General features: G+C 36.7%; 1 protein-coding gene across 1 annotated transcript in view; it reads left to right on the top strand.

Moving 5' to 3' along the window:
- Positions 1-18,922, top strand: part of smid (nuclear valosin-containing protein-like smid) — a 402,569-nt gene that overhangs the window by 70,803 nt on the left and 312,844 nt on the right. The window contains exon 5 of the mRNA XM_090375537.1: positions 17,073-17,127. Within this exon, the coding sequence (XP_090231663.1) occupies positions 17,073-17,127 (55 nt within the window). The remainder of the gene's footprint in view (positions 1-17,072; positions 17,128-18,922) is intronic.

The following is an 18,922-nucleotide window of genomic DNA, read 5'->3' on the forward strand; positions in this document are numbered from 1 at the left end:
AGGTTATTATACTTTAACTTTAATTTTTTATGTAATGCAATTAATTTTTTGATTATTATATTAGAAGAAGATGTTATCTGTTTATATGTATGGCTAGACTGTAGTTCATTTTTTAAAATTTCTATATAATATGATTTACATATTATATTCTGTATTTACTGTATGTGTATATATATACAGTAAACCCCCACTATTCGCGGTTTCACGTATTCGCGGTCGCTGATTTAATATAAAATGAAACATAAAAAAATGTGAATTTTAAAGCTCCGTGGACATTTTCCGCCATAAAAAAACATGAGCGTGGCTAAAATTATCTTTCCCAGTCAAAACAGCGCTCAGTGGGTGGGGGGAGAGGGGTGACAAAATCGCAAGCATGGATGGTTCTCGCTAATCCTTGTTCAGTATGTGTTATGCGCTTGTCATGGAAGGTTTCGTCGTTTACTTTTAATTTATATGCTTATAAATTGAATAAATTTATCAATTTATAAATTGATATGCTTATAAAAGTGATAAATCTACCGTTTTGCAATATAAAACAGACTTTTTTTGAGTGTGTTAACGGAAGAAAGTGACTTTATTGTGGACAAATTCTTTCTAACCCGTACGAAAATTTGGCTACAAATAACAAGGGAAATGTGAAAAGATCAAAGAAGGTGATGACATTAGCGAATAAAATTTTTAATTTCTAATTGTGAAAAAATTTCTAATTGTGAAAGTGTCTCCTCAGTGGCAAAACATTATAAAATCAATGAGTCAATGGTACGATCAATCAAGAAATCGGAAGAAAAAATCCGCTGTAGTGTCCGTGAAAACACGCTAATTGCTTCAAAAATTTGCTCTGTAACTCATGATGTTAAATTAGATAAAATGGAAAAAGCTTTAAATCTGTGGATAGAAGACCGAACTCAAAATAAAATTCCGTTAATCGTATTCACTCATCATTCGTGAAAAGGCAAAACTCCTTTATCAACACTTTAGCGAAACAGGTGATAGCGCTGATGGGATAAGTTTTTTAGTTAGCAAAGGCGCTGGTTTGAAAGATTTGTTTGAAATTTCTAATAAATATTACATTTAATATTAAATCGTTTCTTATTTTCATTTCGATACCATATGCTTGCATTTCACTATGTACATAGTCATATTATGAAGGTACATATAATACATACATAGACAAAATTTTAGACTAGTTTTTCTTATATATTTCATACTTCGGAACGGAACCCCTTTATTACTATGGGAGCCATAACTCAGTATTCGCGTTTTCGGTATTCGCGGCATTTCTCAGGAATGTAACCCCCGCGAATAGCGGGGGTTTACTGTATTTAGATGTAAGTGATATTTTGTATTAAAACTGTTTTTCCAATTTGCTTTGTATTCATTTTTTTTTATTCTGTCCACAACATAATTCTTTGAAATGATTGTCTTCTGCATTTGTAACAGTAGCATGCGTCAGTTTTTGTCACATGCTCTCCCTGTGGTATTTGCACAAGTATGTCTCTTATGTAGCTATAAGCGTAATATAAACAACTGAAACAGTTGGTTTATGCTTGGTTGCTGCACATACATCGTTACTACCAAGGTAGCATGAATGCATCATTTAATTATATCTCATATCACGAATACCTTCACAATGAGTGGCCGAGCACTGCTTTAAATAAGTAATGCTTCACCGGTGGAGAAGATTGTTACTTATTCTCGTCGGATATCAATGATGTATGTGCATTAACTATGCATAAACCAACTGTTTCATATCTTAGGCATTTAGGCAAGAAATATTTTTTGATTAAACTATGCACAACCATCAAGCATCTTTCATATTGTGGACTTATACTTCATAACTGGATTGTCACTATTGCAACAACAGGGTACCTGCCCACCCATCAATGGGTAACCCAACAAGCATCGAAACGGTGCTGTCTGGGTGATGGTATCCGCTGAGAATAAGTAATATTAGTCTTCTCCACTGGTGAAGAGTTACTTATTCAAAGCAGTGCAATACCTCAGCCACTCGTTGTGAAGGTTGATTCACAATATGAGATATAATTAAACAATGCACTCATATACTACCTTGGTAGCAGAAATGATATTTGTGCAGTAACCATGCATAAACCAACTCTTTCATACTCTTAGGCATTTAGCCAAGAATTATTTTTGTATTAAGAACTGATGTAGATTTGCTAAAGCTCCATAAGCATATAAGTTTCAGCAGACGGATGTACCACCAGTGGAACATAATACCTTAAGAACAATATGAAAATATACCACACGTGGCACATATCATCAAGAACATGTTCAGTATGACAGTAAACTTGCTAATACGTACAACAGAATACAGAGTTTTCTATAAAACAGTCAATTTTAAATAAACACTTTTTACTAGGCTAACAAACTCTGACAGCAGTGCAGTTAGTATTAGTAATGGCCGCATGGTGCAAGAAAGCCTATGGCTTATGCTGCACCAGCCAAAAAAAAAAAAAAAAAAAAAAAAAATCCGAACAAAACAATGATAAAAACAAAAAAAAAAAATAAATAATAATTAATAAAAAAAAAGGAAATTAAACCTATCATCCTATGCGCTTCCCTTACCCGAAAGTACTATCCAGATGACCTTTGAATTTCCCCAAACTGTCGGCCTCTACCATCCATGAAGACAACTTATTCCAGTAATTTATAACTCGCTGGCTAAAATAAAACTTCCTGCAGGCCAATCTAAACATTTCCCCCCGTAACTTGAATTTACGTCCCCTAGTTCTAGCATCATTTATAATCTTGAAAATATCGTCCTCATTCATTTTACTGATGCCTCTCAGAGCCTTAAACACCTCAATCAAATCTCCTCTAAGGTGTCTAGTTTCCAAACTCAGCAACCCACATATTCGAAGTCTTTCTTCATAAGGACGTCCTTTTGCCGATCTCACCAGGCGAGTTACCCGTCTTTGCACCCTTTCAAGAAGCTCGATGTCTTTCTTTAGGTGCGGTCTCCATACTTGAACACAGTATTCCAAGTGTGGTCTAACATAAGCCTTATATAATGGGTTTATCACGTCCCTATCTCTACTTGCAAAAGTTCGATAGATCATCGATAGGACACCATGGGCCTTCCTTGCAACCTGTTTACAATGCTCAGAGAATTTCATGTCTGACCGTATCGTAATACCCAAGTCCCTTTCCTCTAGTACTGGGTTTAGTTGAACTCCACCAAGTGAATAAGTTATTTTGGGATTACTGTTTCCCAGGTGTAATACCTTTGTTGGATTAAAGCATAGCTGCCATTTTTTTGACCATTCCTGAAGTCTATCTAGGTTTCTTTGAAGAAGCTCAGCTTGACAGTGATCATTAACTATTCTACCAATTTTAACATCATCTGCAAATTTAGACATCACGGCCTCTATCCCTTCATCAATGTTGTTTATGAAAATTAAAAACAACAGTGGTCCTAATACTGATCCTTGGGGAACCCCACTTCTTACATCAACCCAATCTGAGAATAGCCATTTATCACAACCCTCTGCCTCCTGCCCTGAAGCCATCCTTCTATCCATCTAAGGATTTTCCCAGTGATTCCAACCTGTTCCAGCTTGTAAAGCAACCACTCATGTGGGACTGAGTCAAAAGCTTTGCTGAAATCTAAATAAACAATGTTGAAATTATTCCCTAAATCCAGCTCGTGAGTGACCCTTTCGAAATAGCGAACCAGATTTCTTAAACATGATTTTCCCTTTACAAAACCAATGCTGAGTATCCTTGAGAATTTCAATTCGATCCAAATGATCCTGAATTCCACCCTTGATCATTGCCTCCATGATTTTCTCTACTACTGAAGTCAGACTGACAGGTCGATAATTTCCAACTTCACTTTTAGAGCCACCCTTATGTATGGGAGATACATTTGCACTTTTCCAATCCGAGGGAATCCCCTCCCCCAGAGTCTAGTGATGCTCGCATAATTAGCCTCAATGGTTCAATGCACTCGCTTGCCGCCTCCCTTAAGATTATAGGGTATATTCCATCAACTCCAGGAGCCTTACTGGTCTGTAGGCTCGAAAGTTTTTTCATTAAATAATCTTGCGAAATTTCAATATCATTAATTACATATTTTTTAACTTCGCTCCCACAATTTCCCATTGCCACAAAAGGTTTTTCATTTGTAAATATCGATGCAAAATAACTGTTGAGTTCACCTGCAATGGCAGCTGGTGTATTTAATACTATCCCCTTTCCCTTATGTAAAGGTCTGATCTGGTTTGTCCTGCTCTTCTTGGCATTTATATATGTGAGAATTCTTTATCCCCCCTCTTTGCTCTGTTTGCTAGTGATTTCTCATAAACTGACCTTGCCTGTCGAACCTTTTCTGTGGCTCTATTACACATCACCTTGTAGCTGTTATAGGCTTCAGTACTTTTTATTGCTCTGTAACTTTTCCAGCCACCTTTTTCTGCTCAAGTAATGTGGCAACTTCACTATTCATCCAACTTGGAATCCTCCTCGTGGAGTATTTTTTTTAATGGTATATACGCATTCAAGGCATCTGTGATTAATGTTTTAAAAGCGTACCACAGTTCAGATGTATTCATTTTCTGCACGATATCTACCCAGTTAATAGAGGCCATGTAGTACCTTAAGGCATCGTAATTTTCTTTTCTGAAATTAAAACCCATTCCTTTGCCTTTTACTTCTGCTACCTCTCTTGTCATCATCCACCGTAGAACTCCGTGATCACTTCCTGCTACTGGTTCCTCTACTGTCAGCCCTGTTATGTCATCTGATTCATGTGATGATGAGGTCTAGGATATTCTTTTCTCTGGTACTTTCCCTGACATGTTGATACAAATAACAGCCATCTAGTTGATTTAAAAATTTTGTTCCCCATGTGGAGTTTCCTTCCCATTTACTCCAATCAATTAGAGGCAAATTGAAATCACCCATAATAAGACATTGACGCTTACTTTCCCAGTCTATTTGCATGTAGAGGCTTTTGTCATAATCTTCACAATCACCTGGTCTGTAGATTACTCCTGCTCACATTATACCTTTGTTTCCAACTATCTCACACCATACAGACTCTATACTAGCATGTGAAATGTCTGAATCCGGGAAAGCTATCGTCGCATTCGGGCTACTTCTGATAAGAAGCATTACCCCACCACCCCTTCTATCTACCCTATCCTTCCTAAATACATTATACAAGCCGTACTTAAACTCATCATCCCCAATTTCCGGGTGGCACCACGTCTCTGTAAACCCTATTATGTCCGCCTTACTTGTTTTAACCAGCAGTTCGAATTTGCTCATTTTCTTGACGACACTTCTAATGTTACTGTATAAACAAAAGATTTACTGTTCTTGTATTTTTAACAACCCTAACACAACCCTTGAAGTTTTTTAGACTCTCTTCCCTAATATTAGCTACGCTCACATGAAACGTTTCCGCCCCCAGAACATCTAGATAATACGTCCAGTTGGGGTAACAGATAAGAACTCTTAAGGTATGTGCAAGAGTTACTTTGACCAATATTATCAGATAAACACGTGTCAGTATTACCCACATCTCCCCTAACTAGCAGTTTCCCTGAACCTTTAAGGTGTCCTCAATAATACTGGCAAAAACCTTTGCACCACCTTTGTTTAAGTGTATCCCGTCTCTACAAAACAAATTTCTTCTACCTACAAGTGTGGGCCATGCTGATAGAAATTTCCCCCTAAAGCCTTGCAGATTCCTTCAAGTCTTGAGTTAATCCACAAGGCTCTTAACATATAATCCCTCCTATCGTGTCTGGGCAGAATTGCAGACACATAGACATTGTGGCCTAGCTCGTGGCATTTCCTCAGTATGGTCCTGTATTTTTCCAACAAATCGTCAGATTGTGTACGTTTAATATCATTAGTCCCCACATGAATAATAATATTCTCTTTACCCCCTTTAAAATCTGACAATCTGTTGGTGACATCATCAATAGTTGCTCCCGGTAGACATACCCTGGTTCTACTCCACCTATCCTTATTACAAAAAATATTCCCTGTTTCCCTGACAGTGGATTCTCCTAATAAAACAATGTCCTTTTTAACCAGAGTAGTTTGCACTTGGTTTTTCTGTTTTGAGGCTCGAATCGGGTGTGCATCACTTGGTAGATTGCTGAAGTGTTGAGTCCCTGACAAGCTGCTAGATGCATTATTCTCGAGGGCAAGCACCCATTTTTTCAGGGACTCAAATTGTTCCATCAGTGCACCAAATTGTAATTTATGATCGGTGCACTCCTTACATCGATCACAAAGAAAAGAATCCCCAGGTGAGGTAGGATTAGTCACCAGGTCAACGTTGGAAAACATTCCACAGGTTCCACAATGGATTAAATCATTACTCACCCGTAAATCGCCATCGGCTATTTCCGTGTGAGTCACGATACCCTGTGACGTGTTTAAGGCAGATCTCGTAACTACCATTATAAAATTAAATAAATATCAATGAAAGTTAACTTTAAAAAATTATGTCTATAATATTATTAAAATCGAACTGTTACAGGAAAACCTATAACAAAATAATCCAACAATATCTAATTAAATCAAATATTTAAAAGCACTATCCAAAAGTAAACCACTTAACTGAGGAGCCCTGACTAAGCACGTCCGCTCACCTCGAATGCCAACACTGAACAGTTAGGTTGACTCTCAAGATAAGATAACTTGGAGATGCAAGCAATGAAGAAAGCGATAGCAAGTTTCACTATCCTACATCTATTAGTAAAATAATAAGAGGAGTTTACCTCAATATAGTACGTAGAACACTTCCATGTTCTACGCACGGAAGTGTTCTACGCACTATATTGAGGTAAACTCCTCTTATTATTTTACTAATATTATTATCAACGTAGAACATATTGAGTAGTACAGCTCTGATTCATACTTTCTAATTAATTTTTAAACTCTTATTGACTTTTTCATTCACTTCCTGTCTCTCCAGCAGTAAACAGTCGATACACACACAACTATGGGAGATTTTTTGAATGGCTTGGTACAAAATTACATTAAATCTACACTGAGGTGCTCGGCCCAAAGTTACCATATTTCTTTTCTAAAATATTGCCTTCAAAACAACATCGTTCCGAAGTTTGCCAGGGTGAATTTAAATCAAAAAATTTCAGGCATAAAACAACTAACACTGGCAACATCGCATAATATTGTAAAGCTTGCCTTAAAATCTCGATATTCGAATAAACAAAAATACCTTTCTCAGGTTAGGAAGCTTCGCGATAAATTAAAAAATTATCTACATCCGAATGTGGAAGTGTTCTACGCACTATATTGAGGTAAACTCCTCTTATTATTTTGCTAATATTATTATCAACGTAGAACATATTGAGTAGTACAGCTCTGATTCATACTTTCTAACTATCCTACATCATACCATCTGGTTCCAAACTCTGCATTTTCCGTTATGGTATAGTACCCTCATTACTCATCTTCACTTGGAAAGGGTCTCTTTGCTTTTTGTTGCTAAATAAATGAATAAATATATATATATATAATAGTAATATTAAACTGTTAAGAAGCAAAATAAGCAGTAAATAAAAAAATTAACATGTCTAATGCTCCAAAATGCACAGCGCAGCAATAAAGGAAGCAAAAGGATATAAATGTGTGGTTTGTAAACATAAATAGTATCTATGGAAATGAAAAATACACAGTGCCTGAACTAAGAGAAGTTTAAGGGATAGTAGAAATTGGAAGTGAAGTGGTGAAAAAGTGAAAGAATTTGAAAAACCTAGTGTAAAAATGAACTCGGACTGAGGAAGCAAACAATATACAAAAATAATTTTATACAAATAAATAAAAAATAATAAATAACAAATAAATAAATAACACTGTATTCAGATATGGGAGGGCAATTTTAGCAAGAGGTCAAATCAAGGGATGGCAAATATGCAAAATCTGAATACAGTAAATGAAAAGATGATACATAGCCAGGAATTTCATCAGGAGACTATTCCTGACCATGTATCAGGCACTGCGTTTCCAAACTTGTGTATAGTATTAGAAAACGGTTGGGAGCAAATATGTGGCCTTTATTGTAATACTAACAGAACAAAGTAGTCCCTACGCGGTGTAAAAAGTAAGTTAATAATGTAATTTTTAAATTTAATACAAATTTACAAAAGTGTAATGTGAAATATAATACAAATGTTTGTACCATGTGGAAGAGGTAAAAAGTAATTAAATTAACATGGTTAAAAAATGTAAAAATTCAAATATACAGCAGAGAAATTTGATCAAAAAGAAGCAAATAGTATAGGGAATGGTAGAATTCTTGGGGGTGGGGAAGGGGAGAAAAAGATAGGCAAAAGAAGGTGAAAATAGCGATAGGATGCAGGATAGGTGGATCGTTTGTATCACCCTCGTATTACACTAATAGTTTTAAGAACGGCAAAAAAAATAGAAAAAGACAGTATAAAGATAAAAAGTGTAGAAAAAGTTATTAAAAATACTGAACTTACTGGGTGTGTAAGGCCCAACCTTATAGAAAGGGTTCTGGTATAAGCAAGCATTAGTAAAAATTGGTGTTAATACCATAGGCTTGTAAAGAAGGAGGGAAGTCAAAACTAAAAGTGGGTGTTACCTGGAGTCATTAAGTTAAGCCGAGGAGAGATGTACATAGCCAAGATGCAAAAGGGGAAACAATGTCAAGTCACTGAGTTATATAGATTTAGAGATATAGATAGTGATGACCTCTATCGTAAAAAAAAAATGTGGGAAAGATGGCTTAAAAACATGAAATGCCAGAAATGCCATGAAATAAATATGTAAAGGAACGTGTGAAACAGAAAGTAAAACAAGAATAATTGCAATCTACAGGGCGCCTCTGTAGCCAGGTGGGAAGGAGCAACAGTGCATAACACACGCTTCTTGATTAGACCAGGGTTCGAGCCCGTCACCACCAAATACGGAGGATGCGGAAAGGTCAGGGAATAACCACCGCATATCCCGGAGCAATATGGCCTTAGTTGCTAATGCTCCTAAAAACCAAATAACAAACAAACAACAAACAGCAATCTACAGGAGAAGAAAATCTAGGAGATGAAATTCTGGTGAAATTTTAGATGATCAAGGAAAAGGATCTATAGATCACAGTTCCAAACTTCCAAGTTAACAAGCTGCTGGAAGTTTGGAGCCGTGATCTATAGACCCTGTTCTCTGATCATCTAAAATTTCACCAGAATTTCATCTCCTAGATTTTCTTCTCCTGTAGATTGGAATTATTCTTGTTTTACTTTCTGTTTCACATGTTCCTTTACATATTTATGTCTGGTGTTTCATGTTTTTAGGCCATCGTTCCAACATTTTTTTTTTTTATGATAGAGGTCACCACTATCTGTATTTCTAAATCTATATAACTCGGTGACATCATTGTTTCCCCTTATGCATCTTGGCTGTGTATGTCTCTCCTCCGCTTGACTTAATGACTCCAGGTAACACCCACTTTTAGTTTTGGTTTTGATTTCCCTTCTTCTCTACAAGCTTATGGTATTAACACCCATTTTTACTTACGCTTGCTTATACCAAAACCCTTTGTATAAGGTTGGGCCTTACACACCCAGTAAGTCCAGTATTTTTAATGACTATTTCTACACTTTTCATCTTTATACTGTCTTTTTCTAGTTTTTTTCCCGTTCGTAAAACTATTAGTGTAATATGAGGTTATAGTGTCATTAGTGTCATACGAACACACCACCTACCCTGATCCTATCACTATTTTCGCCTTCTTTTGACCTCTTTTGCTCCTCTTCCCCACCCAAGAATTTTACCATTCCCTATACTATTTGCTTGTCTACACTTTTTGATCAAATTTCTCTGCTGTATATTTGAATTTTTACATTTTTTAACCATGTTAATTTAATTACTTTTTACCTCTTCCGCACGATACAAACATTTATATTATATTTCATATTACACTTTTGTAAATTTGTATTAAATTTAAAAATTACATTATTAACTTACTTTTTACACCGCGTAGGGACTACTTTGTTCTGTTAGTATTACAATAAAGGCCACATATTTGCTCCCACCCTTTTTTTAATACAATAGACAAGTTTGGAAATGCAGTGCCTGATAAATGGTTAGGAGTAGTCCCCTGATGAAATTAGCATTAGCATTAGTAGAGGCATATGATGCAAGAAAGCAAGCTTATTCAGCATCAGCCAAAAAAAAAAAAAAAAACCCACTCCCATTTCACCCCTCCGTTCGTTCGAAATACCTGTCCAGTTGAGCTTTAAATTTGTTTAGGCTATCAACTTCAACAACAAGTGATGGAAGTCGGTTCCACCAACCAACCACCCGCTGGCCAAAGGCAAATTTCCGCACATCTATCCGACATCCGTCCTTCCTCAATTTGAATTTATGCCCTCTGAGGTGATTATTCTGAGCAAGATGAAGAATCCCATTGGCATTGAGAATGCTCAAACCATTCAAAGCCTTATACACCTCTATCAGATCACCTCGCCTGTAGGCGCCTCCGTAGCCAGGTGGGAAGGAGCAGCAGTGCATAGCACACGCTTCTTGATAGACCGGGGTTCGAGCCCGTCACCACCAAATACGGAGAATGCGGAAAGGTCAGGGAATGACCACCGCATATCCCGGAGCAATATGGCCTTAGTTGCTAATGCTCCTAAAAACCAAATAACAAACAACAACAACAACCTCGCCGGTGCCTAGTCTCCAGACTCTGTAATTTGCAAAACTTAATCCTTTCTTCGTAAGAGCAACCCTTTGTTCCATTCACTAATCTTGTTGCCCTTCTCTGTACCCGTTCCAGCAGCTCTACATCCTTCTTGAAATTATTCCTCCAGACCTGTATACAGTACTCAAGATGTGGCCTAACCATTGCCTTATACAAGGGAATAATCACCTCCTTATCCCTGCTAGAAAAATTCCTGTATATCATTGACAAGACACCATGAGCTACTCTTGCAGCTCGTCTGCACTGCTCAGAGAACTTCATATCTGCCATCATCATCAGGAATTTATGAAGATATCTTCATATCTTCATAAATTCCTGGCATTTACTGTATTCAGATTTTGCATATTTGCCGTCCCTTGATTTGACTTGACCTCTTGCTAAAATTGTTCTCCCATATCTGAATACAGTGTTATTTATTATTTTTTATTTTTTTGTATAAAATTATTTTTGTATATTGTTTGCTTCCTCAGTCCCAGTTCATTTTTGTACTAGATTTTTCAAATACTTTCACTTTTTCACCACTACTTAAATTCCAGTTTCTACTATCCCTTAAACTTCTCTTAGTTCAGGCACTTTGTGAATTTTTCATTTCCATTTTCACAGACACTATGTTACAAACCACTCATTATTTATATATGTATATATATAAAGTGCATCACCTAGAAATTTCACATTTCTAACCCTTTTTTGCAATGGTATGTTACATTAATGACTAGCATCACAAATAGAAATATAAACAAAAGATATTTATTAATAGTTAAGGCAGTAATATTTGACAGATGCTCTCAAAATATTCCAAAATGAGCATTTGCAACCTTTACACAACGGTTTTGGTAAATATGACAATTACGGCTGAAATGTTATTAGAAGCCCTCAGTTTGCTTCAGTTTATCATTTTAAATGGAAAACAAAATGAAAAGTTCACCTGATGCAAACTAATATTTAATTGAACTGCCTCTGGCCCCTGATGACAGCAGCGCACCGTCGAGGCATTGACAAGATCAATTTCTGAAGATAATCAACTGATAGTTCATGGATCCAAACACGAGTTATGGCTTCCTGAATTTCACGATGGGTCTTTAGTTTCTTTCTGTCACAGCAGATTCCACACTATACCAACAGTTCTCTATAAGATTCAGGTTCGAGATGTTTCCTGGCCAGCTAAGAGTTGTACTGAATCATTCTTCCAACCATTTTTTCACCTTTAACAAATGTAAACACATTACTGTCGAACCTCTAATGCAGAAATGAAGCTAAAGTAACTACAGAAGTGCCTACTTACGCTTTTCACCCGATGACAAGCAGCAGAGTCGTCCTTAAAGATGTAGTTACTTGGCAGGTTGAAATAGTATCTAATGGTTGCCTTCCATTAGAGACCATTTGCCTTCCAATATAGCCAGGTATCCATTGGCATTTATGGAACCTTTTATAAACTGCAGGTGACCTACACCATGATACAAAATGCAACCCTATATCATTTGGCTGGTAGGGAATTTTACTGTAGACACCATACAGTCTGAATGGTATTCTTAACGTCTACAGCGGATCATTTGTCTCCCATCAGAGCCATGCAGGTTGAATTTCTTCTCATTCGAGAAAATAACTGACTTTCACTGCTCGGGGCCCATTTGACATGCTCCTTACAACAAATTAATCGGGCCTTTTTCATTTTTTGTGTGAGGAGGAGCTTCTTCTTAGGATGACGGGCTACAAGTCCATTTTTGAAGAGGCGTCTTTTGACTATTACTGCACTTGCTACCACTCCTGTATGTTCTTCCCATTCTCTTTTCAGCTCAGACGTAGTAGCTTTACAGTTTTTAAGGCATATGTGCTTCAAAACGTGGCCCTGTTTTGGCGTAGAGACTGGTTTGTGTCCGGTTCCTTTTTTCCTATCAGCAGAACCAGTATTCTTGTGTTCGGAAAGAAATCTACTCACTCTCGACTGATTTCAAGACAACACTCTATAAGCAATATGACGGGAAGAACATCCTTGCTTATATAAAGCAACAATAGCACTCTTTCTTCGTGGAATTAACTGCATGTAACTCGCCATTCTGACACAAGCAAGGAATGACTGCAGCTCTTGCAGATCATGCTTATATAGCTGAAAGTAACAGCTGATGCAATATTATGTAATAACCTACGCGTGTTAGTCTTATCTGATGCAATCTGTAAGAAATATTGCCATATACTTATGTTATTCAGACGACAATTTCAATTTTAAGGAGTGATGCACTTTCTTTGAACACTTGTCTATATATATTATAGTATTTATTGAACCATATACCAAGAGAATCAAATGACAAATGAAATTTAATAATATGGAATATACAGTGGCAGACAAAAAAACTGCATCACCTTTAAAAAAGTAATGTGTTTTCATTGTAATGAAACGTATAAGATATTTTGATTAGTCATTTTGTTTGTCGCAAAGCAAAGGTATTGGGTCAGATAATGCTCTCTTTCATCAGACAGTAATTGCAAGGTATTGCATTAGCTGTTTCCATAAATACGGCTTTGGAAGGGTATACACGCTCGTTAGGATCCTGTTTTGTGGAATTGTAAGCATGGCTCCATATTTTCAGTTGACACCAAGAAAAAGTGTAGCTGTTGTTCTGTCCCAGGAAGGGACAGAGCAACAGCTACACGTCCTATCGCTGATAAAATAAGCTGCCACCAGTCAACAGTGTTCCGGGTGCTGAAATTAAAGCGTGAAACCAGTGATGTGAAGAGAAGACCTGGATCGGGCTATAAGAGAGTGACTACGCCTTCCCATGATCAATATTTGAAATGGCTATGCCTTCGTAATCGCCATGCTAGTGCTCCTGATCTAAAACTGGACTTTGAGATGGCCTCTGGTGTTGAACAAGTGTGAAAACAAGTGTGAACTATCCAAAGATAGCTTTTGGAAGGTGGTGTACATGCCTATCGGCCCAAGAAGCAGCCTTTGTTGACCCACAAATGAGGAAGAAGCAACTTGCTTAGCTAAAACGCATGTTTCATGGACAAAACAGCAATGGGACACTGTCATCTTTTCTGACAAATTGAAATTTAACCTGCATGGCTCGGATGGGAAGCGATCTGTCAGAAGATGAAAATGGGACGCATACCATCCTGACTGCATAACACTGACTGTAAAGTTCTGCGCCGGTTAGAGGGTCTGGTGATGCATAACAAGCAAAGGGGTGGGGTGAATTCTGTTTATTAACGGAACGGTGAATGCAGAAATCTACACTGCTATCTTGGAGGAGTGCCTGAAACCCGTTATTAGAGATCACCACACAGACGTCTAAAAATGCATTTTTCAACAGGACTCAGCACCTTGCCATACAGCAAAATTGGTAAGTTTTATGCTATTTAGATTTAATGATGAGGTTGTCTTGTCTCACAAGGCTTAAAACATACTTACACCAATGTTTTCCCTCATTTTTCTCCCTTAAAGTGCAGGCATACCACAAAAATGCTGGCATTACAGTGTTGAACTGGCCCGGCAACAGTCCAGATTTGAACCCTATTAAAAATTGCTGATGTATAATGTCATTTAAAATTGCTCAGAAGAAGCCAACAAGTAAGATTCAGCTGCAGGAGAGCATTGTAAGGGTGTGGTACCACGAAATTGGGCAACCGTATATCCAGAAGTTGATTAACTCTATGCTAGATCGTTGGAAGGCTGTTATTGCAGCTCGAGGAGGTTCAACAGAATATTAAGGATGTATTTTGCTGATTTACAGTACTTAATACAGGTCGACCATCACTAATCTGGCCACCATTAATTCGGTTCCACCGCTAATTCGGACATAATTTCCACGAACGTAATTGCAAATTTCCCAGGTCGGCACACTGACCTGCCGATACTGTTTTGGTGGCATTGGTTGCAGCATCAACTGTTGGTGCGAACTTGTAAAAACTGGCAAGCCATTTCTACTTGTTTTTCTGCATTCATTATTATAATCTGCTCATATTTAGCCCCAGCCATGGTTCCAATGCATAAAGGAAGTCCTTCTCATGGTGTAAAGTGCAAACACCGTACATTGTCCATAACAGATAAAGATGAACCTCTGAAAAAACTCGATAGTGGTGTGTATGTGAGAAGTTTAACTTTGCTTAGTTGTAAATTCCAGCAATTTCTCTCAGTTTCTCTTATTTTAGTAATTTTCTTTTAGCCATTCCTTTTTAGCTTTTTTTTTTTTTTTTTTTTTCTTTTTTTTTCTTTCTTTTTTTTTTTTTCACAACACACTTGAACAAACTTGCGGAAAAACACAACACAATATGATGGATAATACAGTGTGCTAACTAACTTGTTTTCACAGAATCTCTAACAATACTGACAAAAGATTTGGCAGTGTAGACTCTACACTGTCAAATCTTCGACCCTTCAGCTTGATTTTCATTCTTGGGAAGAGGAAGGAATCGCAGGGGGGTTAAGTCTGATAAATAAGGGAGTGGGGGATGATTGTCATGTTTTTGGATGCCAAAAACTGTGCCACAGTGAGAGATGTGTGGGCTGGCGCATTGTCATGATGAAGGACCCAGTTCTTTAGTTTTTTGTGTGCCATTTCTCTCCTGACGGCTTCCCTTAACTACCTTGGGACGTCACAGTAGAACTTTGCATTGACGGTCTGGCCAGGAGGGATGAATTCCTTATGGATAATCCCATCAACATCCAAAAAAGCAGATCAGGGTGGACTTTACATTGCTCTTCACTTGTTGGGCTTTCTTCGGTCGGGGCAAAGATGGGCTCTTCCACTGGGATGATCGTTGCTTGGTTTCTGGGTCATATCCAACTCTCTAGTAACCAGTAATAACAATAGAAAGGAAGTTTTGATCCCTCCTGGTCCATTCTTGAAGATCTCTGCTAACTTCCATGTGATTCTACTTTTGGTCTTCACTCAGTAACCATGGCACGAACTTAGCTGCAATCCTTCTCATATTCAACTCATCTGACAAAATCCACTGACACGTACTTTACGATAGTCCTACAATGCCATAAATTTTGTGGATGGTCCACCTGTGGTCTTCATGGATTGGCGCCCAAACTTTTTTGACATTTTCCGAGGTGGTGCTCGACAGTGGGTTGCCCAAAGCGATTGTCATCATTAACTGACATTCAACTGTTTTTAAAACGGTTAAACCAGTAGTAAGTCTGCATCTGGCCTAAAGCATTGTCACTAAAAGCTTGTTTCAACTTATGGGTTTCTGCTGCTGTATCGTTAAGAAGGAAACAAAACTTGACTGATGATGTAAGCACGTTGCTCTTTCACATCAGCCATTGCAACAGTTGCAAACTACGCGAAACACACCCCCAAAGAACTGCGCATAAATATTCAATCACTCTATCCAGCCTGATGCCACGTGGCACACTGATTCACAAAGGATGCATGCAGTGTTACCTAGTGTCACACGTCTGTACTAGACAGGTCCTGTACAACATTGAAATTTGGGAACATTTGGGTAGCACCTTGTATATAGAAGTATTATGAGAAAATAAAAATTTTTTTTGTTCCTTGCTTTGTTTGTCCTATATCTATTTTTCTTTGGGTTTATTGTCTTATTTTAGTGATATTTCATACTTTTTTTGGCCTCTGTGTGGTCAGGTGGTGCCAGTCTAAATTTATTATTTATTGGCTTATATCTTTGACTGATTTGCCCCAAACTTAAAATAATTTTCAAAATTTTTAGATACATAATCCTTCCACTTTTTTTTCCCATTTCTACTTCTGTCTTTATTATTTATTTGTTTCTTCGCTCATTTTCCACCTTTTTTTCCCTCTCATATTGCTTCTAACAAACTTCATATTTACATGAGTTTTTTGGTATATTATGTTAGTATTAGTATCAGCAAAATGATGAGGCATGTTGTTGGATATCGGTTATGCTGCCACTTATTCCCAGTCATCTCTTTCTTTCTGCTATTAAACATATTTTTATAGTTTTACATATATATTTAGAGTTTTTTTTTCCTTTTGTAGTCTGCATAGTTGCTTTAAGTATTCTCTGAGTGGTTTACCACTATGGGCTACTAAGTGACTCGAGACTGTTACATTGTTATATTTGAAAATAAAATAACTAAAGGAAATTGGAAATATAAAATGTATTGGGGTATAGACCTCTGAGAAGCAGTGTATGCCACAGTGGAGAATTAAGGAATGGATTGCAAATTGAAAAAATTTGGAGTGAGGGAGAGTGAGTGAGTGTTGGTAGCTTCTACCATTTTTTAAAATTGTGATGCTAAACTAAACATATTAAATTACTAAATTCTTTTGATTGATGTGTTCTGTAAGTTCAATTTGCAAATTTAATTACTTACAAAAATTAATTAAAACTTAATTTGTTTCACCATCAGAAAAGAAAGAAAGAGACTGTAATAGCAGAGGAAAAGAAACGAGTCAGGAGAAAAGGTAATTTTATAAATAATTCCAAAATTTTAAAATAACTGTTGCTATTTTGCCTATTCAAAATGATTAAAGTACAAAGATTTTGCTTTTTACAGCCAGAAAAGAAATTTAAATGCCCATTAAATGTAGTGTTTTTAATTTAAAGCTCATAGTAGAACAAACTTTGTATTTACATGAGTTTCTTGGTATATTACATTAGTATTAGTATCATTAAAATGATGCATGGAAGCAAACTTATCTTGTTCCTTCCAAAATATATATAAATTAAAATAAAAATATATCAGTGAATTAAATTTAAAAAAAAGTAACCAGTGTCATCTACTCTCCTTTGATTTACATATTTCTTTCAAGTATTTGTTCAATCCCTCCTTAAGTTTAAATAAAATTTCAACCTCCACAAGAAGTTTAAATAAAATTTCAACCTCCACAAGAATAATGGGAGTTCATTCCAACAATTATTATTCACTTTTTACTGAAAGGAAAATTTTCCGTAATACAGTCTGTGATTATCTCCTCTCATTTTAAATGTATGTTCCTTTGTGTAAGTCACCTGATTGAGCACAAAAATTCCCATGGCATTTAGATTACTGAAACCTTTCAAGGCCTTAACCACTTCAATTAGGTTACCTCACAGAAGCCTGGTTTCCAAACACACTAGTCCACAAGCTCGTCTTTCTTGATAAGAATATCTATTTGTGCCCTTTAACAAACCTTGTTGTTCTTGTCTATACAATTTCCAAGAGATACATCTGTTTTCTGAATTGGAGTCTCCAAACCTGTATGCAGTATTCAAGATTTATATAATGTAATAATTACATCTTTATCTCTACTTGAAAAGTTTATGTATATCATTGAAATACATAAATTTGGATACTACCAGGACCCATAAGCTGTCCTGGTAGTGAGGATTAGTGAAGAGATGAAAGGGTGCCCTTTCCTGCTAAACCACCCTTTTTTGCAAAAAAAAAAAAAAAAAAAAAAAAAGCTTCATTTCTACCAATTGTAGTGTCTGGAGACTAGGCACCTGCAAGTAGATCTGATTGAGGTGCTTAAGGCTTTGAATGGATTGAGTAAGCTCAGTAATGATGGAATCCTCCCTCTTGCTCAGACCATAAACATGAGGGGAGTAAATTCAAATTGAGGAAGGATGGTTGCAGGACAGATGTGTCAAAATTTGCCTTCGGCCAGCAGGTAGTTGGCTGTTAGAATGAACTTCCATCTGGTGCTGTAGAAGTGGGTAGTTTGAATAAATCCACGGAAGAACTATTAGAGGAGATGGATGGGTGATGCAAGTTTTATTTTTATTTTTTATTATTATTATTGTTACTGTTATAAGCATGCTTTATTGCCTCGTTTGCCACTACTAATATCTCCAGATATAGGAACCATTAAGTGGCAGCAATAATAATATTTTTATGCAATTTACTTAAAGCTATAACTATTGTCAATGATAAAACAAAAGGATTTGCTTTCTTAAGGATGACTGCAATGGCCTTAGTTTTAAATTCTTTTCATTGGGATAAACTGATGATATTACCAACTGAAAGAGCATTAATGGAAGTAATCATTGAAGTCACTAAGCTTTTTATACCATGGTATAGTGTTCAAGTTTTAGATCCAACTGGATGCCAGTTGAACTGTTAAGACTAGTAGCAGAGAAGAACAATGCACAGGATGATTATAAATTAGCAGATGGCTATAAACTTACAGTAAGTACAACTGTTCTGCAGTTGAGTCACTAAAGGGGTTAGGCAAGCTAATGCAGATAATGAGAAATCTTTGACTAAGTATACAAAGA

This window comes from Mastigoproctus giganteus, chromosome 6 (genome assembly GCF_048544385.1).
Source record: "Mastigoproctus giganteus isolate SK-2022 chromosome 6, ASM4854438v1, whole genome shotgun sequence".
NCBI lineage: Eukaryota > Metazoa > Arthropoda > Arachnida > Uropygi > Thelyphonidae > Mastigoproctus > Mastigoproctus giganteus.